At 38.1% G+C, this 21965-nt stretch overlaps 3 protein-coding genes across 5 annotated transcripts in view; 1 reads left to right on the top strand and 2 right to left on the bottom strand.

The window, feature by feature from the left end:
- Positions 1-367: 367 nt before the first annotated feature.
- On the bottom strand, positions 368-9992 carry wdr20a (WD repeat domain 20a). Its single transcript, XM_024270770.2, has 4 exons — positions 9654-9992; positions 5695-5877; positions 3403-4743; positions 368-1446 (listed from the first exon to the last, which is right to left on the bottom strand). Exons 1-4 carry the CDS (start codon positions 9915-9917, stop codon positions 1393-1395), a joined length of 1842 nt encoding a protein of 613 aa, XP_024126538.1. The 5' UTR covers positions 9918-9992; the 3' UTR covers positions 368-1392.
- Positions 9993-10362: 370 nt separating this feature from the next.
- Positions 10363-12092, top strand: LOC112145505. 2 transcript variants are annotated; one of them, XM_024270796.2, is made up of 5 exons: positions 10363-10459; positions 10949-11004; positions 11082-11156; positions 11228-11311; positions 11386-12092. In XM_024270796.2, exons 1-5 carry the CDS (start codon positions 10453-10455, stop codon positions 11902-11904), a joined length of 741 nt encoding a protein of 246 aa, XP_024126564.1. In that variant the 5' UTR covers positions 10363-10452; the 3' UTR covers positions 11905-12092. The 2 variants fall into 2 exon arrangements, with proteins under 2 accessions (XP_024126564.1, XP_024126547.1); XM_024270779.2 differs by having other exon boundaries at positions 10445-10586; positions 11386-12070.
- Positions 12093-13111: 1019 nt separating this feature from the next.
- dync1h1 (dynein, cytoplasmic 1, heavy chain 1) overlaps positions 13112-21965 on the bottom strand; it is a 33225-nt gene continuing 24371 nt past the window's right edge. For both annotated transcript variants that reach the window (XM_024267656.2, XM_024267667.2), the window contains exons 60-78: positions 21433-21686; positions 21221-21355; positions 20548-20642; positions 19910-20084; positions 19762-19837; positions 19525-19685; positions 19332-19443; positions 19186-19246; positions 18984-19107; positions 18770-18883; positions 18511-18681; positions 18199-18416; positions 18009-18112; positions 16181-16389; positions 14497-14650; positions 14255-14397; positions 14006-14174; positions 13652-13776; positions 13112-13569 (exon numbers count right to left, since the gene is read on the bottom strand). In XM_024267656.2, coding sequence (XP_024123424.1) covers positions 13441-13569; positions 13652-13776; positions 14006-14174; positions 14255-14397; positions 14497-14650; positions 16181-16389; positions 18009-18112; positions 18199-18416; positions 18511-18681; positions 18770-18883; positions 18984-19107; positions 19186-19246; positions 19332-19443; positions 19525-19685; positions 19762-19837; positions 19910-20084; positions 20548-20642; positions 21221-21355; positions 21433-21686 — 2729 coding nt within the window. In that variant the 3' untranslated portion in view covers positions 13112-13440. The remainder of the gene's footprint in view (positions 13570-13651; positions 13777-14005; positions 14175-14254; positions 14398-14496; positions 14651-16180; positions 16390-18008; positions 18113-18198; positions 18417-18510; positions 18682-18769; positions 18884-18983; positions 19108-19185; positions 19247-19331; positions 19444-19524; positions 19686-19761; positions 19838-19909; positions 20085-20547; positions 20643-21220; positions 21356-21432; positions 21687-21965) is intronic.

Here is a 21965-nt window from a genome sequence, read left to right as displayed (position 1 = left end):
CTGATATTTTCTAATAAATGAGGTAATTTTTAACATCCATTAATTAAATTTGAGCAAGTCATGGACGAAAATGTGGGACAGAAAACATGTCTCTTTGCTATTAAATTAAATAAATATATGGCAAGAGTTTGTTCAAAAACTGACATTTTAAATGCAAAAATATGTGGATTATGAAAAAAAAAAAACTTGTCAAACCAAATCAAAATTTGCTGTCAAATCTAAAATCCAAACATGCTAGAATTAGTTTAGCAATTTAAAAAATATATAAATCTAAAATAAAATAATTGTTTTAAAAAAACAAGTCAAGAATTCTTGTGGAAAAGTTGCATGGAAACATGTGAGTGCAGAAAGAAAGAGCCCAAACCGATGTATTCAAGATTATTTTAATATTATTAATATGTATATTTTAGGCTTTAGAAATATAACTATCAATGACAAAACTTCCACTGGAGTAATGGTAGTTTGCTTAGGCCCCCATCAAATCAATTAATTACAATATACACATTATGATACAGAGCACATTTGAATCTGAAATAATATTAAAATAAATGCTCAATAGATAAAGGTTTTAATTTCTTTTTTTTTTTTTCATTTTATTCTCTCAACATACTGTGTTAGCCGTCTGAATTCAGAGCACACCCAAAAATGTAAAGCCATTTTCTTCTTATAAACTAATTTAAGTGCAAACCTTTTTTTTTCTTTTAAAAAGACTATGATTGCAGCATCCAGCTCTATAGATTCAGGTTTAAAGACTGAGGAGGTTAAAGCCAGGTGCAACAAGGCAGTCCTCAGCCCACTTTTTTTTTGTTCCATTAGAGTAGTTATAAAACAACAAACAGCTAACAAAATCAGTGCAAAGTTATCAACAGGGAGATTCTACTCGAGGAAGGTCAGAAGTAGTGAGCGAATGGAGATGGATGCTTTCAGAAGTACTTGGTCATAAAAGGATAGTAAATGTAACTGCAGTCCCTGGATCTCTGCAGGGTTTCTCATCGAGGGATAAAGGGAATGTTGGGAAGAAAAACTGTCCTTTCAATCCCAAGCTACCATCTGTATTGCATCTAAACAGCCTTAGTTTCCAGATCAAAAAAAAAAAATAGGTTTGATGATATCTGACAGAACAAAGATAGATATATATATAAAAAAAAAGGGTCTAAAATGTGTTAAAACTCCACAGTACAGATTAGCGCAACACTCGGTAATTGCACCGTAACTTCTCCGGTCGTTCCTCCTCTAAGACAAGTGAGTGACAAACGAAAAACAGAGAAGCAATCAACAAAACTGGGACAGGGAGGGGGGAATCAAAGAAAAGGAAAACTTGCAATGCTTGCGGGGTGAAGAGCAGCATCAGACTCTGGGTTGCAGGGTTCTTTAGCAGCAGAAATATTGTGGCTATACTACTGTTCCACTGGGAGAGCTGGCTTGGTTTTGGGATGACAATAAACCCTGGAAGAAGGAAAACAAGGAGATTTGCATTGGGAAAGTGCACACACTGAAGCAAAAAAAAAAGAAAAAAAAGAAAAATCAAACATGTAGCTCCACTGAGAAAATCCTATGCAGAGAATATTACTTAAGAGTTATTAAACTTCTCAAAATCACCTGAGAAGTATTTTTGTAATCATTTCCAATTTAAACAGTTAAGTTGCCAATTTAAAATAAAAAAAATGAAGAAAAAAAAATAGCTACAAGTACACAAGAGTATGCACAATTATAAAGCTGAAAGCATGCAAGCAGTTGCAGATTTTTAAGGCAAATGTAGTGCAATTAGCATGAAAGCTGGACTGTGGGCAGTTTTAGTGCAACGATGCTTTTCAAGTGGAATCATCAGAAAAGCTTAAATTTTCATTAGCCGGTGAACTAAGGCGGGGTTATCACTGCCGCTTCGATTCAATCACAGTCAATGGATTTGATTCACAATTTCACAGTTTTGATTGGAGGTTTCCGATTCAACACAGTTCGTTTAAAGGGTAACCAAACCCTAAATAATTTTTTTTGGTGGTTTGGCTTCTATAAATGGGGCTTTAAAAGTGTCGTCTGTGGGTCAAATTAAAATAAACTTGAAAATATAGTCAAAAACTGTCTGTGTGCTGCCCCCTACAGGTTTAAACGGGTATTACAGTTGAATTACGTGATTGGTTAAACCATTTAAATCCTACAGATGTCCCTCGTCATAATTTGCAGCTCCAGTAATGAGAAAAGTCCTGTTCCTAAGCCCCGCCCCTCTGACTGGATTTTCAAATTTCGGCTGTGGACGGAGTCAGCCCCCAACTTCCCTGTTTGGTTACCCTTTAAATATCAAAATAAAGTGTTTAGAAAAACTAGTGCTTTGAAGAGGAACTTTCAATTGTTACACACAAAACCCCTCGAAAAGCTGTTTATGTTGCCCAAAAATAGACATTAAAAAGATAAAAACAATAGATTTGATGAATGAATAATGCATTTTCTATGAAAACATCCGTTTTGTTTTTCTTAAATCAGTTCAACTAATAAAGTTGAACTTTAAAGTCAGTTTTAAATTTTAGTCAAAAGCAGTGGCGGTCAGTAACATTAAATATTAGCACAAATCCTGTAAAAAGTTAAATGTTAATTTGGAAAGATTAACCCTTTAACACCTGAGGCGTCGTCAGTGACGCTTAACGCCTGAATTTATTCCCAGCTATAAAAAAGATATTTTTGCTTTAAGAGAATGCTACATTAAGGTAATTTTATAGCTAATTTGGTTTGTCGCATATTTTAGACAACAGGCATTAAGAGGTTAAACACAAAATCTTTAACATGCTGTAAGTTTTCAACCGTCAATACGATAATTCCAGTAGATTCTGACTGAGAAAAGCGGCTCGCGCCGCTTTTCTCAGTCAGAATCTACTGGAATTATTGTGTTAATGGTTTAAAAGTTACAGTAAATATAAGAACATAAACACTGCAGCTCCAATGTTAAAGGGTTAAATCCACTAGTGGTCTTCAATGGATGAAGTCAGAAACCCAAAAATAAATAAATTCCAGTATTTTAACACAACAGACGGGCGTTTGGAGCTGAAAGGCCTTTCGTTCCAGGTACATTTCACCAAATAGAAGCAAAGACAGAACTTGATATCTAGAGGTTGAACTATTATTAGTCTATAAAAAAAAATGTGACAAAATAGAAAACAATTTACTTTTATGTCAGAAATGGCGTTAGTGAAAACTTCACTCAAAAAGACAATATTAAAAATAAAATAAAATAAAAAAGCTTATTTATAGTAGATTTTACATGAAAAGCAAGTGTACAGTATGCTATTCCCTTGCTTCCAGGGTGAGAAACTGCAACAAATTGTTCACCAAACAATTAAAAAAAAAATCTATTATTTATTTATGTATGTCTGACAAGATCGTTCTCGCTTTCCCATGTTAAAAAGAACTTACCACTTTGCCTGGCCTTGCCCATGTGCAAATAAATCCTTCCTGACAAGCAGTCACTAAACAGTCCTCTAAAAATATGAGTACAGTTAGTCTCTCGTGTGCTATTTTTTTACAGATGAGGGGCTCCAGAAGGGGGATGTCCTCCATGCGCGGGCACAGCAGCGTTCCCAAAGTCTTAGCGGGGTCCGTTTTGGTTTTTGTCAGCAGGTTGAGCTTGTCGCTGCTCTTGCTGCTGATGTGGCCCATGCTGTGGTTGCGTTTGTGGTCCTTCTCGTGGTGGCGCTCCTTCCGGTCGTGGAGTGAGAGCGTGGCGAATTTGCTCACGCCCGTCGCGATGGCACTGTCCATGATGCCGCTGCTGATGCCGCCGCCGCCGCCGCTCGCCTTGTTGGAGCTGTTGGCGGTTGTAGTGCCGGCTGAATGGGGAAGGCTGTTGGAGCGTGGTAAAGCAGTGGAGAGGGAGTTGATGCCAGGGGTGTTGGCGCCGCTGTTGTTTCCGTTGGTAGTGTTACTAGACGTGTTAGTGATTATTGTGGCGCCCGCAGGAGGGCTAGTAGCATTCATCACGTTAGTATGAGTTCGTGTCCGTGAGAGCGGGAGGTGGGGAAACAGGATGTCCTCCGTGAGGTCCCATAGACACAGCTGGGTGTCCTGGCCCACCGAGCCAAACCGGTACGTCACGCTGACGGGCCGGCTGTCTGTGGAGTTGCGCTTGGAGAGCCGAGACTGTGTGCTGTTGGCCCGGTCTCGCCCAAAGTGGATTATTTGATCCTGGAAGTCCTCGTCACTGCCGCTAAACTCCATGGGGTCGCTCTCCTCCACGCTGGTGGTGTAGTGATCAAACGCTACCACACTCACCCATGACTTGTGGCCGTGACCTCTGGCGATGACTCTGCAGTCCAAGAACGACCACACGGTCACTAAATCGTCCTCACCGCCGGCTACGATGTACTTTCCGTCTGGGCTCCAGCACACGCACAACAAGCCCCCGAAATAGCTCTTCATCGTGCCGTGAAGCTCAACCGCATCGAAGTTGAAGACTCGTAGGAAGCCGTCCTGGCTTACGCAGGCCAGAAACTTCCCGTCTGGAGAAAAAGCAAACTCGTTCAGAGCCCCCTCGCCCACTGTCCACTTTAGGAGGGGGTTCCGAGTGGATTTGCTCTTGCAGGTGTGCACGGAGTAGTTCTCGCCCTGTTTGAGCAGCTGGTAATGGGGAGCGGTGGTGCCGCAGGTGTGCTCCACGTTGTACAGGTACATATTCCCACTGGCATGGGACACTAGAAACAGGCTCTCGGAGCCCGTCACCCATTTCACACAGGTCACTCTGGACTTGTCTATTAACCTCTGGCCATGGAGAGAAAAAAAGAGAAGACGGAAAAATATATTAGAGAACATGAAGCGGAGCGCAAATACTCTAAACACTAAACATTATTTGGTTCCTGAATTTCACAGAGCATTAAAAAGATCGTGTAAAATTAAGGATGTCATTTTCTTAAAGACCCACTCTGATGAAAATTTGCATTTTTAACATTTTGAAGCATTTTTCTGAAAAAAAGAGGACATGTATAAAGAAAATTAAGATTAAAATTGCATTTCTGAATATTTATTTATTCAAATTGTTGCGAGTCAGCAGACACAAAAATGCTGTTTAAAAAGAGCTTATTTTTGTTGTAGAAAATACACAGGGAGGGCCACAAGCTCCCTGCTCCACTCCATTCTGATACATTTGCTTGTAAACAACTAAATCCAAGTACGTCTTTGTTTTCTATCGTCCAAACGAGTGCTAGGCGATATGACTATACATATTGTGTGGGCAATAAAAAAACATTTATCATGTCCCTTTTTTCTGCTTTTATTTATTTTTGCTTCTGTGCAAAAATGGGTTTTCCTTCGAAGAAATTGGAAACTTTTGTGCACTTTAAAAAAATGTTTCTTATTTGTGACGATTCAGTTAATTGTTACTTGAAAAAATAAAGTCAATGAAAAGTAAGTAATTACATTTTTGTCTTTTTTCAAAGAATATCTAAAAAAATACTTAAATGATTGTACTGACATAAGACTAAGTACTGCATTGATTAATAAAGATGACCTCTTGCAGACAATAGATTTAGTTTTGACAAGTTTAAATTGTGCTAGAATAAAACAAAAAAAAACTGTTGCTGCTCCTATGGATTAAAAAATAAAAAAGGATAAATATTTGTTATGTGCAAGTGAGCTACTGACTAACTGAAGTAAAAAGCAATTAAAAAACACTTAAAAGTCAATCAATAGTCAATGTTCTTTTGGGGGACATACCTCCTCATTGAAGAGTTTGCTGGTCTCCTTTTTGATCGGGTCGATGAGCTGTACCTGTCCCGCTGAGAAACCCACCAGCAGGGACACGCTCTCAGCTGTTGCCGTTAGGTGGTTGAAGTCGTGACATGTGGGCTGCGTTCCCTTGTAAATTCGCTTGTCTATGGGCTTGCTCAAGTCAGCAGCCTGAAATACAGAGAGCGTGAAATCAAAGAGTGCAGACACACCTCTAAATGTCCAACAACTGATGGAAAATCTCCATTTTCATCCCAACATGCCGACTAAAAGGCTCATGAGCGAAAGTTTTAGGAACTTCAAAATGTAAGTTTTTTAAAAGCCTCACTTGTTAATCATCAACAGTTACAGCACTATGGTAGAATGGAAAAAGTTTTTCATAAAGGAAGTCTGACTCAAGAGCAAACACTTTCACATTTTAATCAAAATGCAACAGCTTACTTTCATTCAACAGAGTGCAAAATAAACCACTTTGAGCACTAGGACTTTTATATTTACACAATTTAAACAGTAAAACATGAATACTAAATAGTACTTTCTGTGCTAAGGACAGAGCAAACAGTGTTTAAACTCCTTAAAAGTGAAGATCCTGTTGTATTCCTCAATAGCAAACTGTACAAATGTGTGTCAATGTCTACAATGATGGGGGATTATGGGGTGTTTTGCATAGGTTTTGCATCGACTGCCCTTTTTGACAAAGGTTTTCATTTATTTGTGCTTCAGACTGACATTTGAAGAACAGAGGTTGTACCCTCTTATGGGCATTTTATATCAAAAAGACCCAAAAGTTGTGTTAATAAACAAGAATACATAAAGAAACTTGATTAAATAAATATAGTATACGAAGAATTTACTTGAAGATTCCACATGAATGATTTTCTGATTTTTTTTTTTTACCTCAGTTAAATTAAGTCAAAATGAGAAATAGAAAAAGCACATATATATACATATAAGCAGAAAAGCAATACAACAGCATATTCATTACATATGTTTATATAATGGCAAATTATTTATCATTTGTGTGACACTTCTGCTCAACTTTTACCATCAATCTAGAACATCTGCAAACTGTTCAAAGTTGCATCTCGGCACAGCGCAGATTTCAAACTTCAAAAAAATGTTTTAGGGTCTTTGGAGAAAAAAAAAGACCTTCTCAGTCAAAAAGTGAACATCTCTTCCCAGCACGTCCATGGTTATTTAAGCAGGACAATACAAGACCTCATTCTGCATGACTTGCCTGCTTACGTGCTTGACTGGCCAGCTTACAGTCCAGATCTGTTCTATTGAAAATACACGATGTATAACTAAATTGGAGATCTCAGAAATAATTCTCCCGTTAATCTGCTAAAAATTCACATCAACTTAAACCATCTTCTCCTGTAATAAAAAAGGGATGCCCTCAAAAGAAGAAAGTATATGTAAAAGGTGAATTAAGACAATAGAACATAATGTTCTTTAAGCATATTTTACATGCCGGTATTTTGTTGTTAGTCATGCTGTTGTTTATCTTATTATTGTGCTTGGAAAGAAAAAAAATACAAGATGCCCTTTGTTTTTTATGTATGAGAGAAAAAAACAGTTTTGCATAATGATTTGCTTTTACCAAACAAAACAATGCATAATGGGTTAGAGTGACGACAACCAGCAGAAATCAGTCTCAACTCTGCTGGGAGATGAAATGGACTTCTGTTCATGGTTAGAAGCAATAAACAAGAGTGAGAGGAGACACGGATTCTAGTCTCAGCTGGAATAAAACACAAAGAAAAAAACAAAGTCAGCTTGGTTCAAAATATGAGCTCTTTTAAACAGGTGTCTTTAATAACCGAAGAGCAGATTTCAAATTTTTAATTTTCTGATAATAGCTGCTTACAGAAGTGACAAATGAGGAAGACACATTCGATAGTTTTACGTTTACACAAAAATTAAACTAAAAACCTTCAATCTGTAATAGAACTGTATTGTACTGTTCCAGAAGAACAATAAACTAAGATTTATGTAAACAATAACAACCACTTTGAAACCAGTTAAAAAATTGTAGTTTTAAAATTAATGTTGCATTTAGTACATCTTTGTATTTTTGATGCTTCATGGGAAGAAAAAATAATCATTTGAATCATATTAACAACAATTATGGTGTGTCATCAACAATTAATTGATACTTAGCTAAGTGTTGAAAGGTAGAGCAAAGCAGGTCAAAATAAATGAAAGCTTGAATCATTTTTGAAGAAGGCAAAGTAACTTTTACATCTAACTACTTTATAAATTAATCCTTTAATATGAATTATCACTTGCAAAACTAGGATTCTTGTAATTATAAAAACTATGAATATTTCATTTGATTTTTAGCAGAATTAAGGACTAGATCAATGCAAAAGTAACTTCTATAATCCTGCTTTTTACTTCCATAGCACACATATTTAATACTTTAAGCGTTAAAAAGGTTGTGGTGCTTCAAATGAAGAGTCAGCTGATTCTTGTCAACCAGTTTTTCCTAAGGAAGTACTCATCTCCACTCAACTTCAGTGCTGACAAAGCAAAAAAGGACAGATCTGGATACAGGAAAACAACTCTATAAAATAATAAAATAAAAAAAACAGCAACAACAACCTAAAACCACAAAAACGCTTATTCATTTAGAATATAACTTGTGGGTAATTCCATCACAATTCTTAACCAGAACAGACACCATGTGGTGATTAATGGAAATCAGTCCTCGTGTGATTTCCAGGAAACTATTATTTTTAGCTAAAGGCTCATCATATATTGTTCCAGGAACAAAATTATTTGCTTAAAGCTGAAAAATATACAGTTTAAAAATATATAAATAGGTCAGTGAGAATGTATTAAATGTCATTAGGAAATCCAAGCTTAAACTGCACTGAATTAGATCCTTATATAAAATATAATATATATAAATATAAAAATTATTAGTGTTGTTTGGTTTGGAAATATATATATATATATATATATACATACATTCAACTTGTGTACAAAGCTAGAAATTAGGTTGTCTGGAGCTGCACTAAGCAAATTAAACCAGGAACAATAAGTTGTGTATTTAATAAAATACTTATATTAAATTATTATTAAATCCAGATTGATACAGTAAAGTAAGTTTGCCTTAATGGTCATTTTAGCCATTATAAATGTCATGCATTGAGGACCTAACCAGGATGCACCCTTATTTTGCCCTCTGATGCTACATATTGAGTTAGTGTTTATTCCTTTGTTTTTACTCTGGATGAAGGAGGATGATGGATGAGAGTCAACTTAGATACAGAAATTAAATCATCCAATCACATTTTAGTCAAATATTTGACATTACTGCGTTTTAGAGTTCTCTTAACTTTTAAAAATGTTGTGAGTTACTGTTTAAAGGAGATAAACATTCTCTGATTTAACAGGTGGACTTCCAGGTCAGTCATGACAGCGCGAGACTATTCTAGTTTGGGATAATCAGGTTATTATGTTAAACACGTGACTGCCCCAGTCTGAATGGGAATCAATTGTTGATCAACATAGATCAGTACAGGACAGTCGACAGGTGTTACGGATAGCAACTTAGCTTTCATCAAGGATACATTTTGTCATATTTTTTCATAAAGTACGTATACACAGCAATATGTCTTGAAACAAAACATTCATTTCCAAAGTCATAAATAACCTGCTACCAAGCAAAACATGATAACGGAAGAGGGAAAAGAGTTTAGCCCTCGGCCTCGGAGTGCTAATGTGGCTAAGGTTAGCAAATTGCGCTAGCAGGCTAACTTATCTATGCCTGCAGCTAACAGGCTAGCTACAAGCTAATTTCAAAGTCAAGCACCTGCCAAAGTTATTTTCCCCAACACGGACCACCGTAACCTTCAGCAACAGCATAGGCAAGAGTAATGTACATGAACCACCAGCATGTCAAATCTCCGTCGACATTAGCAGAGTTAGCACGCTACCTTTCTAACGCCTTTGTAGATGTAGAAGTAAAGCTCACGGCCCACATTGAAACAGATCCTGTCGCCGTTACCCGACTGGTCGTTGACGTTCACGAAGGAGACCTTAACGGGGTTGGAGCCTTGCGAATTGAAAGGCACCCTGTTCGGACGGCTGTATTCAGAGTGAGTGAGGAGTTTATAGACACCTTCCCGAGTGGTGAACTGAGTTTTAATTTCGTTCATCTCCTTCCCTCCTCCCTCCGCCGCCATCTTTGAAATTAACATTCATCCCTGTCCTCCCAGCCGGATCTTACGCAGACATGGAAGCGGGTATTCCGACTCGCTCATCCCCCCAATGGCTCTGCGAGGAACTGGATCGAAGCGGAGCGAAAATAACATTTTAGCACATTAACGGAGATGAATAATTATTTACTCCTCATTATAATCAATTATTGCTTAAAACATATTTAAGACATGTGATATAATGCAAAAGGAGGCTGCGTTTCTTTTAAAAGTGAAGCTTTTTTTTCTTTTTAAATAATGTATCCACAAGTAAGCAAAATTTTTAAAAGGAAAACAAGCAATAAATAAATAAAACAAAAAAGAAAAGAAATTGCAAGTGATTAAAAAATATAAACTGCGTATGCTGTCTATGTGTTTTATTTTGAAAAACAGCAACCGGATGTCACAATTTGACTATATGCGAATCTTTTTCTGGTAGCAATTTAAACTCACGTGTGTTCATTTTTTTGAATAAATCAAGTGCACCTGCTACCTTTTTGCTTGACTAGCTAGGTATTTTGCTGAAAAATACATTATAATGTGGTGTAAGTTTATTTTTATTTGTGTTTTTTCTTCTTAAATTAAGTAGAGTTAAAACATTATAATTAAGAAGTTAATAAAACACAGCGGTTATCATGGCATGTAGGAAAAGACGACAACCCTCATTTCTAGGTATGCATTGCAGTATTTCCTGTTAATACTATTTTTCTTGTAACTTAAGTGTTTTAATTGTCTAATTTAAATGCATTTAGAAGAAAAAATCATATTTGAAAAAAGAAACTACACATTTTTGTATGTGTCCACTCTTATTAGTTTTTAATATAAAATAGTAAGCTCAATAAACTTCAAAATAAATTGCTTTGGTGATAAATTTTATTTTCTGAATCAGAAAATTTACTTTTTTACAGTTTTTACCTTTTTAAAAAAACTTTTTTGAAGAAAGGGAAAAAAACTAATAGATGGTGTGAATTTGATAATTTACAGTTGATAATGGAAAAAAAATCAAATGTGTAATTGAATTTTTGTTGCATCAGCCCACGCCGACAGACATGCATCGAGCAACGTGGACCAGCTGACTGTCAAGTACATGGTAAGAACAGTGAGGTTGTGTTTTCTTGTACTCATCTGTGACACACCCATTAAAACTCGTGACTTCTGCTGTGTCAGGAGATGTGCAAAGTGGGATCCAGCACAGACTCTGACTCAGAAATCAGCTCCAGATGGCCAGAAACCAGCGTTGTGGTATTGTTTTTATTTACGATCCAAACTTTTAAAATGCAATTTGTGATTTATAAATCGATTTATATGTGAAGGCATGTCCAAGGAGTGCAACGGAGCCTGAGACCTCACAGCAGATACACACTAAGCCTTCAAGATCATGTGTCTGTTACTCCTTGGTGAAACCTCCTCTTCCTATTATTTATTTACGACTTGTGCATTATGCTCTTTAAATGTTTGTTTCTTATTGTAGTTGTTGGATCCATATGATGGGAGCTCAGAAGATTCAGAGTCGAACATTGAAGTCTCCAGCAGAAAAACAAGACAGAGGAGGAATGGTGGAGCGGGATTTCCCTTTTCAAGTCAAAGAAGACGATCCGCCTTAAATCAGAGAGAAATGCTGAGGAATGAAATGAGAGATGGGAGTGACGTCCAGATGAAGTACCACACTGACTCTGACCTGTGGGACTGTGAGCTCGACACGTCACCGTGTCATATTGACAGCATTGATTGTAAGATGATTACAGAGGAAAGTGAATCACACTCATTGCAGCACATTTACAGCATGGATACAGAATGTCAGCTCGGTGACTCGGGTTTGTACGGATCCAGATCCTCCACTCCCATCACACCTGCAGTTTCGTCTTCAGCAGAAAGCTCCTGCAAATTCAAATCTCTGTGGAAAAGAAAAGTGAATTTTTCTGCAGTAGAGGTGGTGGATTCACGACCGAGCAAAAAGCAGTGTGTTACAACGGAGGAGGAGAAAGAGTGATAAATCTGATCGCTTTTGTTGATGTTGACTTAAGGACTGATGTACTTGAAAAAGCACTTTAATGGAATTCAGATACTGTAATGTATAGCAACATTTTCTTTTTCCATTAAAACTTGTTTGTACTAGTAAAATTATGGTTATATATTTAAAGAGTTTTCCAAACTAATTTGAGTAAAATCTCAACTGAAGTGTAACTTTTACAGATTACCAAAAATATAAGTAGTGTTTCTAATTTGTTAAAGCCTTTTAAGTAAAGTCTTTTTTTTTGTAAGCCAATCAACTGTTTTCTATTTTTCAATTTCTCCTTGTAATTTTATTGCAAACAAAAGTTAATTACCTTCAGTAATAAGCTTTTCTATGAAACTATCACTAATTTGAGTAATATTTCCAAAATGTTTGTCATTACATGATGGAAAAAATATTTTTGTAAAAGTCCAAATCTGCACCACTTTCTTTCTTACATTACATGAGTCAAAGTCAGGGGCCGGATCTGGTAATAATATTCGGCCCTCCAGATCATTTTATGTTATCTTGCTAACATATTGAAGCAGCAGTACAATTGTGGAGGCAGAGAGATTAGGGCAAAACAGCCAGACAACAAAACCCACACCCGCCCAGACCGGTAAAGGGAACAATATCCCACAAATCCTTGGACTTCCAGATCTGACAGCAGGCCCAATGTGTCTGCGACCATCACTACAGAATTAACAAATCCCATCAGCTGCCTTGCCGAACGCCAGTGTTGCCAGAATAGTCGATTTCCTATATAATACATATAATTTTGACAGGATATTTTTTACGGAGAGCATGATCTTTTGGGATATTTGTTTAATTTTTCATATAAAATGATATAGAAGTAAAGAAATTTTAGGGTTTTTTTCTTTTAGTACCGGTAGTTACTTTATTTCTAGCTTGAATAATTTTGACAGGATATAATTTAGAGCAAAATATTGAAAGTTGTTAAAGGTTTAAGCAATAAGGAATAATATTCCTGTCTATTTTTACCCACAATAAAAAATGTTTTTAAGGGTTTAACAATTTAATTTATTTGTTAAATAAACCTTTAACTTGTTCGGCCCGTGACCTAAAGTGCGTTTTGGATTTTGTCCCCCTGAGTTCGACACCCCTGCACTTTGGCACAATTATTTCTTTGATATTAAGCAACAATAAATGGACAATTGAGGGATAAAGTACTCAGAAAACAAACTTTGTTCATTCCAATGATTTTTTATTCAGTCTTAAAACTTTCCTCTTAAAACCGTTCAGTTTCATCTTTCTTTAACCAAAATGCATTTTTGCTTCTTCACTTTTTCCACATTCCAACAAGCTGAATGACTTTCATTTACCAGCTGACGACATTCCTATAACCTTCTAAAACACTTCCTCAAAACACTACGAACAGGACAAATCTGCTAGTGACCGACTAAGTTAAGTTTGATTAAGAATACAGGAGACTACAACTACTAGAACTTAACAGAAGTGATTAAATGGGGTTACGCTGATCTAGACTTTTTTTCGCTCTTCAGGAATGACTGTTTATTCAGTGCACAGAATAGCAACTCCACGCTCGTAGAAGCTGTGGGGATCCTCCTTAGTGGCGATGTCAAAATCAACCGTGAAGATCAGATCGGATCTGGTGAAGTTCAGGTACACGGGTAGAGTCACCTGTAGGGACAAAAAATAAGTTAACAGAGAATGAAAGATTCCAACACAAAAATGTAAAACACTTAAAATGTGATGATCTTACCATGTGTCTCTTCTCAGCGTTGCTCTGCTGGATCCAACGCAGCTGCGTGAGAGGCAGTTCAGTGGAGATGGAGGTGGACAGGGACAGCTTGTTGTTGGTGCAAGTAGCTCCATGCAGTTTCAGACCTGTAATCGTCAACATACGTTAATATTGTTTCTAGAAGCCTTATTTTGTAGGTTGCCCCAAAGAGAGAGCAGAGGAAACCATCAAGCCAAAGCAAACATTAACAGGAAAGAGGAGCTGTACAAAATCCATTACATTTAACTGTATTTTACAATTAATCTCATCCCGATGTTGTATTAACAACATTTTTTGTTTCCTGTTGTAAATTAAAAGCAATGTGTGTACTCAGACCTTTGATTCCAAAGCTGCAGGCGTCTAAAGCAGCACTCTGAGTGTTGGTGACGTTGACCTCTAGACAAAGCTCCTCCAGAGACCAGCTGTTGGCCTGCGCCACATACTGGCGAGTGGCGGTGATGTAGGCCTCTGGCACGAACAGGCTTCCCAAGCACACATGGATGTTCTGAAATGAGGCAAAAGCAGCATTACACTATGGGAGTATTTGAAAGTCTGAATTTGTTACTTTTTTTATTGAAATTGTACCTTTAGCTCCTTAGCTCCTCCTCCAGCAGCCGCCTGGGAAATCTGCTGCAGCTGTTTGATTCTCTCGCTGAAGTCTGCCACCCACTGAATGACGGTCATGGAGGCTGGAACAGTGTAGCGGCACCAGCTGCGAGGAAGGATGCCTGCAAAAAAGGCCATGAGTCATTTACAGTGTCATGATTTATGCAAATGTGTTCAAATCAAGATGATTCAATTATAAGCTAAAGAGAAACGTGTTTAACCTTTCACAAGGTCACTGATGAGTGTGCGCAGATAGTTGGTCTGCTTCTTCTTGCCCTCACAGACTTGAACCACGTCGGACAGATCCTGACGGACCTCCTGAAGCATCTTTCCACCCATCTTCACCTCACGCTCAAAGAAGCGGAACAGCGGGTCCTGGAGTTTGGACAAAGAGGACATTGAGAGTGTGGCAGGGACTGAATGAATGAATCAAAACCAGAAGAGAAAATTTCCCACTTATGGGAAAAAAAATTGTGCCCCGACGACCTCTGACCGATATTAACTTTTAGCGAGAAATCGTCCGGTCACAATAAAATTTTAACTTTTTTTTTTTTTAAAACCTTCACAGCTGCAGTGTATTATGTGAAAATGCGACTGACGCCTCCGCATTACAAATGCTGCCTCGAGCCACCTGCTAAATGTCGTCACAATATTTGTAGTTCTTAAAAAACAAAATGCTCAAAAAACACAAAACAAAAAATTAGAACAAAAATCACCAGTTTTTTTATGTACAGGAAAAATAGAACAAAGGCCCTGTTATATATTTTTTAAATTAAAATTGCAATACTACAACAGAATATTAGGGCTACAAAAAAACAAGATTCAAAGTCATACATTTACAAGATTAAAGTTGGAAGTGAGCCAGTCAAGCGAGTGAACCCCATCCAGCTTGACTAAACTGTCAAAGCGTCTTGGATTTCAACATGTAAGCTGAATGTTTGTTACGTTACAAATGTTTGGAAGCTTCTTTGTTTGATTTATGCGTTATTGATTGATGGACAGCTTGCAGGATCTCTGCAGTGAACGATGATGAAGCCAGTGATATCCCTGCAGCTGTCCACTTTCTCTTAGTCCAAGAAAGACAAGATCTTCTCCAAATCTGTGTGATGCTTCCATCTGAAGAGACCAAGACTTCTGAATTTTTAATGCTCTTGTGCCAACAGACTATTCTCATTCATCTTTGACGTTTTGTGTTGAAACTGGGCGTTTTAAATGGAGGGGGGAACGTACAATATGTTACATTGTTTTCATTCTCCTTTGGCGTTCCTTCTGTCTCGTTTCCCGTATTGTTCTAATCCACTCAGTGGAAACGAGGCTTTATATGACATCAGGTGACGAATGGACTTCTGGGTATGTGAATGAAAAGGGAAGAGAATAAAGTTGTATTCTTCCAAAAGTGTGTCCCCGAGTTCCTTATCTTACTTATGAATCTCTGCATTACTGACACCAAACCCAAGAAAGTCAGCTACACTAATAATAATTTGATTTTGAGTCACCAAAATAATTTCTTTGTTTTTGACACCTAACGCTTTGAGGACAGCTCAGATAAACACATAACTTTGGTTCTTTTCTCGTTATTTTATCACTTTTTTCCTCATAAATTTATTAGATTTAAAATAATAAACTTACGACTTTAAAACAAGTAAATTCAATAGAAAAAAGTAATAAATTTAGCCTATAACTTTTAAAGTCATAAATATACAACTTAATTCTCATAATTTAACAGCTACGGCTTTTTTCTTGTAAATTTATTAGATTTAAAGTCGTAATTAAAAAAAAAATAGTAAACTGGCCCCTAAAAGTCCATCGTACAAAACACTTCTATACCTTAACTATTAACTGATATAAAAAAAGAGTTTTCAAACTGCTTATTTTGCAGGTTTTCTTGCCAACATCTGCCCTCACCTTGATGTTCTCCACCGTGCGTTTCAGCGGGTTCACCGTTTGTGGCATGAGCTGCAGCCAGTTGCGGGCGGTGGTGTGGAGGGTCCTCATCCAGGCCGGCTGGGCGTCGGACGTGGAGGAGGTGCGCTCCTTCTTCTCCGTCTCGTAGGCGAGGTCATCCTCATCCTCCAACATCTGCATTTTCAGCATCTTACCCATCATGTCAGTGCCTGTGCAGCCCAGCAGAGAGGTGTGCAGAGAGGGGGGGTGGTGGAGGAGTGAAAGACAAGGCCGCGTTGGGGGGGGTAGGGGTAAGAAGAAATTAATTGTGGAACAGAAACAAACCACTTACCTCCAGGGTTTGTAAACAAAAGTATTGCATGAAAAATTAGTAGAGGGTTTTAAAGTAAAAACACATACAGGGCAACAGGCAATAATTATAAACAACAAAATCACCAGGAGGATAAAACAATTTTCTGATTCTGTTCCTAAAACAAAAACCCAAAATGAGGAGTCAGGTTTAAAGGGGAGCTGAAGGAAGGATTGAGGGGAGGAGTTGCGGGACACAATCCTGGGGAGGATGCAAATATCAGTGGATGGGAGTGAGGATAAAACTCAAACGTGGATGGAAGGAGAGCTGAGGGGGAATAGGAATGTGGGATGTTTAAAAACCCTAATCTGGGAGTGGGAGGGAGTCGTAGCGAAGCAACATGATGGCTGTGAAATACAGCTGCTGGAGGGTGAGGGTAAACACACCCATCCTTTAAAGAAGACTTAAAATACATCGTTACAGGCAGGGCTAAACTGCACCATGTTGATGATTAATACTTGTAGAGATGAGAGGATGAGCAAAAGCTGAGGAAGGCTCTTAACGTGTTCTTTGTTACTGCAGTTTTCTGACCAAAGCAGATGAAAAGATCTCGTCATTGACCAGACCGAGAAAGATCTAAGATGCTGGAATAAAGACAGTTAATACGTTAGAGATGAGTGAATAAATGACTAGAAAAAGGAAAAAAAAAAAATGGTGGCCAAAAGAAAACAAATTTAAGACTTTTAAAACCTTTTACAAAAGTTTCCACGTCTCTTCTTTTTTCCAAATACTTTCAACATAACTCATAAACTTGTAAAATATTAATTAAGATTTACATGTGTAACTGTTAAGTCCTCTTCAAACCTGCTTTTATTTTAGGTGTTGTGGCTAAAAGACACACATACTTTTATATTATTAATACTGTCTTATAAGACTCTCAAACAACTTTTATCCTTAAAAATCGCCAACATTTATCTTCAATTTGAAATGAAAACATCAACTTCAATATCCTAAATTTTCTGAATTACAAATAAAATATATTTTACATTTAATAAACATTAGAATGGGACTTTTAAAGTAATTTATCTGGAATATGTCATAACTAAGCAAAATTAATGAAGGTATTTGATTTTCTAATTTTGCACCACTAAACACTTTATTGGGACACCTCTGTGCGAAAAGTGATTGATGTATTTTTTCAAAATTGTTAAGATTTAGGAGGAAAAAAAAATCCCCTTTGGTGAAGTAAAAGTAAATTTGGAAGTCTGTTATGGTAAAGTATAACCTGTTATGGCACTTTTACAGTCCCACACCCAAAATGAGGCTTTTTACAACAATTTTATAGGTAAAAAAATATTTGCAACTAAAATTAAGAATAATTATTTACAAGTAAAGATTAATTAAAATAATCGTGTGACAGCACTAGTTTAAAGCTCACTTCTAAATCTGATGACCATCAAATTTATTGCCTTTAGGATTAATTGAAGCTTTTTAAATTTAGAAGATCTGATTAGACCGATATCGCCGGCTCCAACATACCCTGAGTGGTCAGCAAAACCTTCTCAGCGTTGCTCGGCAGCCCCAGCCAAGATGGAGTCTGAGTGTCAGGAAGCATCTCCACCCAGTGCATGAACTCCTCACGACTGTAGAGGAAAAAAAAAAAAAAAATCAAATTTTTAGTGCTGAATCATTATAAAACGTATGAATTAAGAAGTGGACCACTACCGACCGAATGCCATCAGGCATCTTAATGTCTTTGTGCCCATCCACCTTTACAGCCAGTTTGAACTCGCTGTCGAAGCTTCCCTTCGTGAAGATGCGATCCAGGAAGGTGATGAGCAGCCGCTGGTCAAACTCGTTGTCGATGCGACCCCCGTAGATGGACTGAGCCATCAGGGTCTTCAGAGCTGCCCAGGGTATCTTGTCTGGTGCGATGTTCTGACGACCCTGTGGCGTTCATGAGTAAAAAGTTGGAAAACAACCATTTTAGTGGTAGTTTACTTTTAAAGTCATGACAGATATTTCTGCAGTCATCCCCAACCTTGGCTGTGTCGTCCAACCAGGTGTCAATGGTGTCACAAGCAGAGCGCAGGTCCGACTCTCCAAACTCGTACTTCTTGGACCAACCGAGTGGCGCGTACCGCAGGCGCTCCTGAATGACTGCGTGGAACCAGGCCAGCAGGAAGTAAAGACGGGCGCGCTCATTGGGAGCCTACAGAAACGTGAGGAAAAAGATAATCTATATAAATAATCTGACTGAATTTCAGTTTAGCTTTTATTGCATGTAGAGGTCTCATAACCTTGCACATGCGAGCCACGGGGATGCTACTGAAAGTCCTGAGCATGTTGGCCTTGACACCAGGAGGAGGCTCAAAGACGAAGATTCGACCGGCACGAAGCAGATTCACGGGCACCTTTCAGGAAAATACAACGTTTAAAGAAACGGGAAGAGTAAATGTTGTTTTTTATTTTTTTTTTAGGATAATAAAAATGTTGATAAGTGAAGTGTTTTACCTTTGGATTGATCTCCATTGTGAGGAAGAGCCTGAAGCTGGCGTGAGGCTGCATCGAGTGAAGCTTCTTCTCCAGCTGCATCAGCCAACCTGGAGCCAGGTGGACATTCTCCAGCATCACCCACCTGGAAAACAAGAAGTCTGATTAACAGATGAATCTGAAGGAAGAGAAGAGAGAATAAAAATCCAACGGGAAACCTCACCTGCCAGATTTGACAGCAGTATTGATGTCTCTGTCAGCTTTATTGAATCCTTCAGCTGAACCTGTTGACAGGAAACATATGAAAACATTTGAGTTTTTGGATTTTTCTCAGTGTTTTTTTAGGTGTCAAAAAAGATTATTTCTTACCAATAGAAATGGATGTAATCTGTTTGTTCTGCTCGGCAGCCAAATCTCTGACCAGACCGCTGGCGTCATAACCAGGAACAGAACACATCAACACCGGAGTGCTGGGCTTCACCTACAAACAAGACCATGGATGTTAGCAGCATAAAACTGAGCTGCAGATCAGTAATCAGACTGAAGAAGCCTTTAACAGTACCTCACTGTCCACAATGTTAGCCAGGTCCAGAGGCTGCTCGATGATGTTCATGAAAGTCTCTCCCAGGACCTTGGAGACAAAGATGTGCGACATGGCCAGCAGGCGGTCCGGACGGAAAGCCTGGATCAGCAGCAGTTGGTGTACGGCTTGACCAACAGTAGCTGCAGAGACAGATTCACAATTTGTCATTCTTTGGTTATAACATAATGCATTCACAGCAATAGTTCCTAAACTCACTTGACGGCTTTTCCTCAGACCACAGGTAAGGAACTGCCAGGTCTGGAGTGTTGCTCTCAATCCACATGAAGAATTGCTAAAAAAAGAAAGGTTAGAATTAGAGTTTATGCACTAACTGGAAGTCTCATCATTTTGAAGTCACCCGCACCTCGTCAGCCTCAACTTTGGCCACAAGGTCCTTAAAAGCAGGCAGGCGGCTGAGTCGGACCATCGCCTCACACTGATCAGAAGTGAGACCTTTGACTTTGGGCAGCACCGTTCCCGTCAGAACGATCTCTTTGCCACGCAGGAAGTGCTGGAATTCAGCATCGTATGATGGCTCACTGCAAAAATAAGGAGAACAAAATATTATAGTAGCATGCAATAAAACTGATTGCTTGGGATAGTGTCATGTGATCTATAACCTGCCAAAATGTATCTATTTTTAAACAAACCAAATAATTGCTGTGAAAAGTCTCATTTTGAGATATTTTTATTTAAATTCTGGTAAAGTAAATGATTGAAATATAACAAAAAAATGGTTTTGTGACTTCCAACCCTTACACCATCAAGGGAGAAAAAAAAAAAAATAAAATTCTAAATTAACACATAAAAACAATTTGAGACAGACTTCCCATATCCAGGCCTCCAGGGCCGGTATCCTACATGTTTTTCAACCAAACAGCAATTGAAGCTTCTTATTTGCCAAGCACACTTGATCCAGGTAATCAACAATTTGCAATTTATTATTTGTGTTTAACCCGATAGTTGGACACTCCTGGTTCTTTATTAATGTTTGTATTTTACCTGGTCATGCCCTTTAGGCTGATCTTCGCCAGCAGCATGGCGAAGGTAATGTGGTCCTGGTGCAGCATACCTCGGGCCACTCTGTTGAACGCCACCTGGAGCCAAACAAGAGACATGATAATGTTTGCTGTCTGTCTTAGAAAGAAGTGGTTCCCAACCCCAGAGCTGGAGACTGGTACCAGTCTGTGGGACAGTTGGTGCAGGGAGGAAAAACAAACAAACAAAAAATACCCCACATTTTTTTTTCCATTTTGCTTATAATTTAATTCTGAGTGAAGTTTTATTTTTGGAAAACAACTAGACCCCCCCCCCCCACATCCAGCTCATTCTTGGGATGTGTAAAGTTGTTGAAAATCCATCTGCTACTTTCTTAAACTGCTAAATTTTAAAACCTCAAGCTAGCAAAAACCAAATCTATTTGAAAGGATCATATTAGTGTCTGATATTGTGTCTTCTGCTTTGACAGTTATGGTTTAGGGGAAAATCTACATCACATTTTGATGGTTCCTGCAGAAAATTTAGTGAACAAATAGTTATTTTAAAGATGAAGATTAGCTTAAAAAATACTGAAAGCTAAAAAAAAAATACAAAATAAGTCTGACATTAAACCAGTCTGTTTGAAAAAGGTTGGGGACTTTAAGAACATGATTTTTAAAAAAGCTGTCATTCAAACCTGGAAAAGATCCTTGGTGATGACAGCAAGTCTCTGCGAGTGGTCGCTGATGCCCTTAAGATTGGCGTTTTCGTACAGCACTGTGTGGTATGTGTCCAGGAAAAAGTGCAGCGAGTACTGGTATAGGAAGTGCATCTGAAAAGCCAAACAACAGTTTATTTTTTTCCCTCTACAAAAGGACTCAAAGACCAAACATTCTAGCATGTTCAGACCTGGTTGAGGGCCTCCATGGTGAAGTAGATGCTGCTGCAGGCGGAAGACAGCGACAGGTATTGCTGCGACACCGCCTCCACCTCAGCCATGACTATATCTGTCTCCTCCACTTTCCTGGTCACCTCCGCTGCCTCCTTCTTAAGGTTCTCCAGTGTGGTGATAATCGTGTCGTCGTCAAGGATGCGACCCTTGACCTCATTTAGGGCTTGCAGGAGAGATTTTTCCAGCTGACGAAGGCGCAACTGGAACTCACCTGGAAGTGGCAGGAAGTCATTTAATGATTACAGTTTCACCTAATTAAATATGTAGGCGCAAAGTTAGACGCCATATTGGATGGGGCTATATGTCTGTTTACTGCTTTGCTACAATTGCACAAACAGAGCTGGAAAAACAAGAATGCAACTTTTCACAAGTAAATTATTGTTATCAGCTGATAAAGAAGAACTTAAAGAAAACATTTTAGGAAGATATGTATTAATTTTTTTTATAAATAACCTATGTATTTATAGAAAAGCTTGAAATGTCATTTATC

Source organism: Oryzias melastigma, linkage group LG22 (assembly GCF_002922805.2).
Source record: "Oryzias melastigma strain HK-1 linkage group LG22, ASM292280v2, whole genome shotgun sequence".
In the NCBI taxonomy this organism is placed as follows: Eukaryota; Metazoa; Chordata; class Actinopteri; order Beloniformes; family Adrianichthyidae; genus Oryzias; species Oryzias melastigma.
This window is presented reverse-complemented; position numbering and strand designations above follow the sequence as displayed.